Source organism: Centroberyx affinis, unplaced genomic scaffold (assembly GCF_046629955.1).
Source record: "Centroberyx affinis isolate AG114_WGS23_722 - 3 ecotype Tasmania unplaced genomic scaffold, CSIRO-AGI_Caff_v1 ptg001842l_1, whole genome shotgun sequence".
NCBI classification, from domain to species: domain Eukaryota; kingdom Metazoa; phylum Chordata; class Actinopteri; order Beryciformes; family Berycidae; genus Centroberyx; species Centroberyx affinis.
Window position 1 is genome coordinate 99,220 of NW_027280221.1, and position 8,123 is coordinate 107,342.

The window sequence follows — 8,123 nt, forward strand, 5'->3', positions numbered from 1 at the left end:
ACAGAAATTGTTTAACTGTTTGACACTTTGTGCTTATTTTTATCAGTTGTCAATATCTTCTTGCCATTCATTTGTCATTTTGTCAAATTAATACAAAAGTGGATACAAAACTCTAAAATGGCTTCACCTGCAATCAATTATCATATATTTTCTGGGTACTTTTGTCAAGTGTAACACATTACAAGTCAAAAAGCCTTTTTCAAATTTGAATCCCGATGTTTTCTTCTACCTGTCACCAAGATTGTGCCAAGTCGAACATTTTCTTAGTTGAAAGACCTAACCTAACATGCATTATGAATGTTGTAGAAAGTAATTAACGATATCTGAATGGAATTTGTCAAAACATTCATCACCACTTCACAAAAAACAGACAAGCACCAGTTTACATGTGATTCCATGATAATAAATAATGTCAGTGTATGGGCACATCTCATTTTACCGTGTCACCTTTAAGACTTCTCATACACAGTGAAAACAAAAAATTCAAATCTACACATGTACCATAAGTGTCCATCAGAAGAGTGTCAAACCCTGCCTATCACTCAACTGGCTGCGCAGAGGCACTTGTCAAGCCCAGTAGCCGATGATGAAGACGGCTACAGAGATGCAGATGAGGAGGTTGGCGTTCACAACATGTCGTAGACATGTATCTTCTTCCAGGGAACAGATGGCCGCCTCAGGTGAAGGAGGAGGCACAGGTTCGTTCCCTCCCTCCATCCGTCTCTCCATCCCACACAGCCAGTAGAGGGCAGACACCAGCCTGGACTGGATCTGGATGCTGGACACTGAGGATGCGGAGTCTGCAGGGTGGAGGAGGGAGAGAGAATACATTGTGAATAGGAAAGTAGGTAAGACACACAAAATCTTCAGATGGAAAAGAGTTATGACAAGCAGAGCAGAGACCCACCTTTCCTCTGATGACAAGCTTTTCCATTGGTCCTTTCCATAACTGCTGTCTCCTTGGTGTCTGTGGTTATCATCTCTAAGGTCTTCCTGCTCTCCCTCTCCACTGTGAACACCCGCTCTAGCTGCTCTCTGGGCTTCTCCACTGGGTCAAACCTTGTGAACCAGGTGAGGCGACTGATCTGTTCCAACAAAACATGACATGCCATCCTCCACAAAGTTAACTTTTCAAGAATTGAGAAAATCTGTTTCATTTTCCATTGGATGTTGACTGATTTTTGACATTTTACAAGATATTATTAGATGTTTGACTTGGCCCCAAGGCCACAAAACATATAGCAGCTGTCCATTGCTGCAAAACATGGGTGCAATTGTAATTTTCTGCAGGACACAAAGGGTTTGAATCAATTTGTCAATTCACAACTTTCAATCAGTACACATGATTATCAAATCACCTACATATCTACAGTTGAATCAGTGGCCCAAGCAAAGATCTTTCTCTACTCTGTCACTGCTGATGTGAGAATAAATCAAGTTAACAAACAACACAGACACACTACAACCCTACAACTTCATTATAGACCACAGGGTCTGGTCTAATGGCTTTACCTGTTCAGGTCTGGGCTTTTCTGTGGCCAGGCTGATGACTACCACCAGCAGCAGGGTGAGGAAGGACAGCATGGTGGAGAAGTAGAGATAGTGCACGTGCTTCACCACCTCAGGCCTGTCATCCTCTTCGTAGCACAGGGGGGTGGGGTAGATGAAATCCAGCACCATTCTGATGCAGCCCACCAACAGGCCAAGAGTCAGACCCCAGAATGCACCCTATGGGTGGGAGGGAGGGAGGGAGAGGAAGATAAGCAGGCTGACAGGCAGACAGAGCATCAAAGACAAACACACACAAGCACAGATACATAAGCTACAGTTACATTTGTTGTTTTAAATGGAAACTTTCATCATCTAATCACATTGGAACATAATTAGTGACCGGTCTGGACACAAAAAAATTGGATTTCTCTCATTGCTATATGATCTTCAAAACACAATATGGGAGTAGTCAGGTTCACACTGTGATCAGAATTCTACATGATCTTGGTGCAATCCAGCCACAATCCACATACAAGCAATATAAAGAGATGGAGAGGGACAGATGAAAAAACGAATGCATACTCAAAATTAAATAAATACAGCCACAGAAGATGCATAACAGCTAGTTTCAGGCCAAAGCCATTTGATCTCATAAAATCCAATCTTAACAATCAGAATGACAAGTGTAACCGCAGCCACAGAAACACAAATGTGGGCACATTGTTGCTGATCTTGATACATGCCATAAATTACTGATGTGGCCTATCCTCTCCTCTAACACCGTGTTATTTATCACCTATCTTTGCTGTTGTTAGGAGTAATCTAAATGCATATTGATTCTATGGTGCATTTTTGTCCTTCTCACTGTCTCAATAAAGAAAATAACATACTTGAAAAAAAGAACACAGTTCGAGGCTACACCACTTTACCTTCTCGTTGGTCCTCTTCCAAAAGCAGCCCAGGAGGAAGACGATGGAGACAGGGGGCTGGAGGTAGGTGCTGATGGACTGGATGTAGATAAAGAGCTGGCCCCCCTGACTGGCCTGAACCACAGGAATCCACAGCACTGACACCACCACCAGCACGAGCACAAACACCCTACAGCACACACATGTTACGGAGACGTGAGAGAATGTCCATGTTGTGAATGAAAAATGATAGGACAGCTCGGCAAAAACTTCTTGGTCAACAGGAAAACTACTGAGGATGGAAAACTACAAATGTCAGGGTTTAGACTATATCATCTGGACAGCATGGAAAATTTGGTGGCGAGGCTGTGTGTGTGTGTGTGTGTGTGTGTGTGTGTGTGTGTGTGTGTGTGTGTGTGTGTGTGTGTGTGTGTGGGCTGGAAAAGAAAACCTGGAAAAGTCATCACTTAGGAATAAGGGGGAAAGTGGGGTTGGGATTAGGGTCAGCATGACGCAAATATGTAATAATTTAATATGCAATTTGGTGGATGATATTATCCAAAGTGCCTTGCAGTGCCATATGTGCTTATATTTCTAGGGTGGAAGGTCCCAGTCGGAATCAAACCTGGCAATATTCGTTACTCTGGATAAGTAAGAGGGTCAGCTAAATACTTAAAATGTACTGTAAATGTTGCTCCATGCTTGAGCCATTGTGATATGTATATGCTGCAACCAAGTCTAAATGTGTGTGCTTCTTTGTCCAACATCCAATGGTCATCTGTGCAGGTACCTGCCCACAATCATAAGCTCCCACTCGGTGGCGCGGGGCCGGAGGCTTCTCCATAGGTCCATGGTGAAAATGGTGCTGGAACTGTTAAAGATGGACGTCAGGGAGGACATGAGGGCAGCAATCATCACCGCCATCATCAGACCCCGCAGACCTGGGAGGAACACACACAGTCAGAATGGAGTGTCCGGTATGTGTAGGTATGTAGAGTTTATATGTGAAAGAGAAGGGAGGGAAAAGGAGACACAGAGAGACCAAAGACAGGACAGGAGGTGAAACACGGGAGAGCCTCTCACCTGAGGGCAGCAGCTCCATCACCAGTTTGGCATAGGCGATATCTGAACAGCCCACTGGGTTGCCACAGATCTCTGTACACACCTCCGGGTCCCCACACGCCACCTCATCTAACATTAAAACATCAACATGCACCTCAAACTCTTTTCACCAGCCACTGGTGGCATTGCTTTTAAAATGTCAAAACTTTCAAAACACCAACATTACTAAATCTGTCCAGTATGAAGAAAATAAACCAAGCTGTTTACAAGGATAATTACCACTTATCAGACCTTTGGTGACAAGTTATATGTTGCTGGGCATTGCGTGTATTTGACGTACAGCTTTTGTCCAGCTGCTGACTTCTTGATAAACTAATGCATTTCATGGCTTACCAGGGTAGAGGATCCTGCTGATCATTCCAGGCAACAGCATGATGAAGAACGGCAGAATCTTAAGGTAGGCAGCCAGCAGGGAGCCGCCTTTAGCATGGGTCAGGTTCTTGGCAGCCAGGGAGCGCTGCACAATCACCTGCAGAGAATCATGACAACAACCCATTCTCAGTTGGCTAGCAATGATTTTTGTTTAATGAGTAATTCAACAATAAATGAAAGGGAAAGCATCTAGCTTCCTCTCACTACAGATGTTTTTGCAGTGGCCAACTATGAAAAAGGTCTACAGAGTAGACCATGCAAAAATGCTCATCAAATTTATTCAGGTCTTTTGTTGTCTCGGGGTTAGCTTTTTGGGTTATGTTACACAATACAATTTATTAAGGCTCAGTGGTTTGTACTGTCGCCTGTCGTGGGTTTGATTCTCCACCCCGGTCCTTTATGTGTGGAGTTTGCATGTTCTCCCTGTGTTTGTGTGGGTTTCCTCCCATAGTCCAAAGACATGCAGATCAGGTGAATTGGAGACGTTTAATTGCCCATAGGTGTTTGTATGTAGCATGGTATATGATCTAGTATATGATATATAGTTTGTATATGATGTAGTAAACAATGTATATGATGTATGTATGTATGAGGTAGTATGGTATATGACATGCATATGATGGTATGTAAAGCCCTTGGAGACTTGACGGTGATAAAGGGCTATGTAAATAAACAAGACTAGACTTTCAGTACCTGATCAGAGCACCAGTACCACATGGAGGGGATGGACATGCCAATGATGACCCCAGGCCAAGGCAGGTCAGAGTTCACTGGGTCTCTGAACAAGTGGAAGGCGTCATCTCGTGGGATGCCGCAAGTGGAGTTGGGGATGCGTACCGAGGGGATGGCGGTGGCGTAACCCTCCAGCAGAGCATTCCAGCCCCCCACCTCCGCAAAACCTCAGCAGGGGACAGAAGAGTCAGTCAGATACACTGGAACATAAAGTACTGGGCATCGGTGTGTGTCATGTGCAGCCAAGGTTGACTTACTGAAACCCATGAGGGTGAGGGCTCCTGCCAGCATGATGCCAGTTTGCGCAGCATCTGTGTAGATGACTGCAGCCAGGCCACCTGGGATACAACACACAACATAAAATACATGCTGTACTTTTAACAAGTGAAATATAGTACTGAACAGTCTGGACTTGCAAAGAGACAGAGCCAGCTGTTAATGCTTTCCTTTCCCTGGCGACTTATCTATCTTGAGTGATGTCAGTGAGTGTTGTTTGAACATGGGCATGTGACATAACAACAAACAGTAACAATGTCTTAAACAATGTGTAAGAGAGAGAGAGTTTGTGAAATGGAGAGGGAGAGAGAGAGGGGTTACCTGCTACAGTGTAGAGAGCTGTGATGAACAGGAGCAGCACAACAGCAAGGTAGATATTCCATTGTAAGGCCTGCTGAATGAACACTGCCCCAGCATACATGTCCACCTGGCCACACACACACACACACACACACACACACACACACACACACACACACACACACATACACACACAGACGGACATATATGGTAGATACATATGCAGACTTGTCAGATGTGAACTATACACACAAACGTAATGATACATAATGATCTTTCAAAATACAGAATAGAAAGCACTGGTGAATCATTTTGAATTTGCATAATATGGAAGAAATCTACTCACCGATATCTTTGTGAAGATGTAAATAAATAAGTACAAGACAGCTATGAATAATTGTATTCTCTTCCCACCAAATCGTTTCTGCATATACTCTGGCATGGTTGTCACCTGGAGAAGAAAGAGATCTGGGATTAATATCAGAGAATAAGCAGGCAGTATGTGCATGTGTGCGAATCTGTGTGTGTGTGTGAGATGTCGTATGTGTAGACACCTCACCCCAGAGGCAATATAGATGGGCAGGAAGAGCCATCCCAGCAGCAGCACCATCAGCATACCCTGTCAATCACCAAATATCAATTTAAGCACTCTGGGAGATGCGGTCCAATTATGAACAGTGAACAACTACAAAAAACAACTCAAAACTGACAACTATGATCCACATTTCCCATCAACTCTATACTGATTTTATAATAACATGCCATCTGAGATTATATGACATGTATTACATTCCATTCATACGCGACAGCTGCGATGCCCGCTGCAGCTCCTGAACCAGCAAGGCCGATGAAATGTCCACTGCCAACATTACTGGCAAACAGAGAGGTGCCCACCTGAAGATAGGTAAGAGAATCAGAATCACTACTCGCATCTATCCACTCTCCATCTCACTTTTAGCAAAGTTTTCCTTGTCCTCAGTTGAGGGTCTAAGGCTGGAGAGTGTCGTTTTCATTTACTGTTTTCATAATGTGAGTGTTGTGAAGCCCTTTGAGACTGTAACAATAATAAGCATTAAACCGCTGGAACCTCCACTACGATCAGTGAATGTGTCTGGGTGGATATTTTTCACAGGAATCTCTATGGGGTTTGACTCACTGGCCACCAGGTCATGCTCTTCCCTGCCAGGAAGTATCCGTCCACCGTGCTGCGCTTGGTCTTCCACATGGACTGGCAGAAATATGGGGAATGTTAAGAGAACCTCTTAAGGAATGATACTTGCTGTGACTCACAGATTTCTTTTGTTTTTCTCAGCTTGTAAACTGACCTATTTTCAGTATTCCACACAAAATGTACACATGAAAGCAGAATCCAGATCCAGAGTAATTGAATCAACGCAAAAGTCTTTTCTATTGCATTGTTTTCTACTGCACATGATTGCAATACACATGAATGTAATGTTTGAAATACATTGGGAGACTAAATGTGAAAATGTATTCTTGTTGATCTAGATATGCCAGCAATAGATGGTCTAGGATTGCTTTTACCTGCAAACTTGCTCAGGGAATAATGATATTCCTCAAGACAGGTGAAAGATGCTAGTTAAAAGTATTGGAGCAGAGCAGGACAAGGTCTGCCTCTGTACTTACCCAGAGGCCCACAGCCAGCACTAGCAGAAAGTAGACTACCAGTACCACTATATCCACAGTAACCAGGGTAGTTTGGACCCCAGGAGACGGGGATGGAGAAGGGGGCATACTGGTCCCTTGGTTGCCTGCTGCTGTAAGGTCAAAGGTCATCTGACTTCCAAGTAATGAACAAATTGTGTCTCCTGCTGTGGTAAAATGCATACAGTAGACCGTAATCTTCAACTTGGAAACAATCCATAATATTAAAATATGCACCAATAAAAGGATAAGTAGATTTGTAGTCGTAGTTGATTAATGTGATAAAATCTTCAAGTCTAGTATGACATTAAACACCTAAATAGATGTGCTGACTTTTAAAGTGCAGTAGCTTGTATACAGCATCTGGAGTCTGGCATGTAAACAGTTACATTCCTGGTGCTCTACACCATAATCCATTGTTCACTGCCATGATCAAAGGGGTTATACCCAGGAGAGACAGATTGCATCATCGACAAACACAAAGCACGCTAATCTTATGATTAGTTCACATAAAAAGCCCAGACCCTTTACTTACATGAAAATTAAGTGAAATGAAAATCCAACATTTCTAGCAATATGAAATGTTTTTTGCAAAAAATGATAGATTGGGCTTTAAGGGTTGTAAACCATGCAGTGTAAATACTATGGCTTTATCAAACTAAAATCCATTGGTAATTACTGGTATCCATTTGTGAAGCCATACAGACTTTGCGCATAGTGAATTCTTGCTATCAGAAACAAAGACAGCAGTCACTCAAACATTTACCACTACAGCAAATTCACATACCAAATTACAATCCTGGGTTCAGTTTCACACCTTCTCAGGCTGTGTAATGGATAGTAATAAATACACTCACCTCAGCAAGCAGTCACACTGTGTGTCTTTCCAGCTGGACTGTATTGAGTTGATTCACATGGCCCAAACACTATAGTATGTCACTGATTTATTTCCACACGACCACCCCAGTGTCTTTCTGTTTGCCTGGAAGACTCTTGTTTTCCCCAGGGGATCAAACTCCACTCTCAACTCATAATACAACAAGGTGTGGTTAAAATTTAAGAGATTTATTGCTCTTCCTGGAGTGGGTGTGTGTGTGTGTGTGTGTGTGTGTGTGTGTGTGTGTGTGTGTGTGTGTGTGTGTGTGTGTGAGAAGAAAAAAGACATGCATAGTATAGGACATACTGTACATAGCAGGATCCAGGGGGTAGTACAGTAAGTATGTGTTGACATAATTTCCTATGTAAATATTACTATTA

The 8,123-nt window shown here is 43.0% G+C and overlaps 1 protein-coding gene across 2 annotated transcripts; it reads right to left on the reverse strand.

Moving 5' to 3' along the window:
• Window positions 1-567: 567 nt before the first annotated feature.
• slc5a11 (solute carrier family 5 member 11) lies at window positions 568-6,971 on the reverse strand. Of its 2 annotated transcripts, none has more exons than XM_071529841.1 (15): window positions 6,849-6,971; window positions 6,358-6,429; window positions 5,991-6,095; window positions 5,761-5,820; window positions 5,548-5,652; window positions 5,223-5,328; window positions 4,883-4,963; window positions 4,587-4,792; window positions 3,855-3,990; window positions 3,483-3,590; window positions 3,190-3,340; window positions 2,421-2,589; window positions 1,513-1,728; window positions 908-1,085; window positions 568-800 (listed from the first exon to the last, which is right to left on the reverse strand). In XM_071529841.1, the coding sequence occupies exons 1-15, from the start codon at window positions 6,954-6,956 to the stop codon at window positions 568-570; spliced, it is 2,034 nt and encodes a 677-aa protein (XP_071385942.1). In that variant the 5' UTR covers window positions 6,957-6,971. The 2 variants fall into 2 exon arrangements, with proteins under 2 accessions (XP_071385942.1, XP_071385944.1); XM_071529843.1 differs by having other exon boundaries at window positions 923-1,085; window positions 6,849-6,962.
• Window positions 6,972-8,123: the final 1,152 nt, after the last annotated feature.

Bases quoted from the DNA above. Each gene is read 5' to 3' on its own strand.
- slc5a11 (XM_071529841.1), bottom strand. From the start codon at position 6,956: ATGCCCCCTTCTCCATCCCCGTCTCCTGGGGTCCAAACTACCCTGGTT. The intron at 5,653-5,760 runs GTGAGGTGTCTA...TTTCTTCTCCAG, and splicing joins CCATCTATATTGCCTCTGGG to GTGACAACCATGCCAGAGTA. The intron at 3,341-3,482 runs GTGAGAGGCTCT...TGTTCCTCCCAG, and splicing joins GATGGAGCTGCTGCCCTCAG to GTCTGCGGGGTCTGATGATG.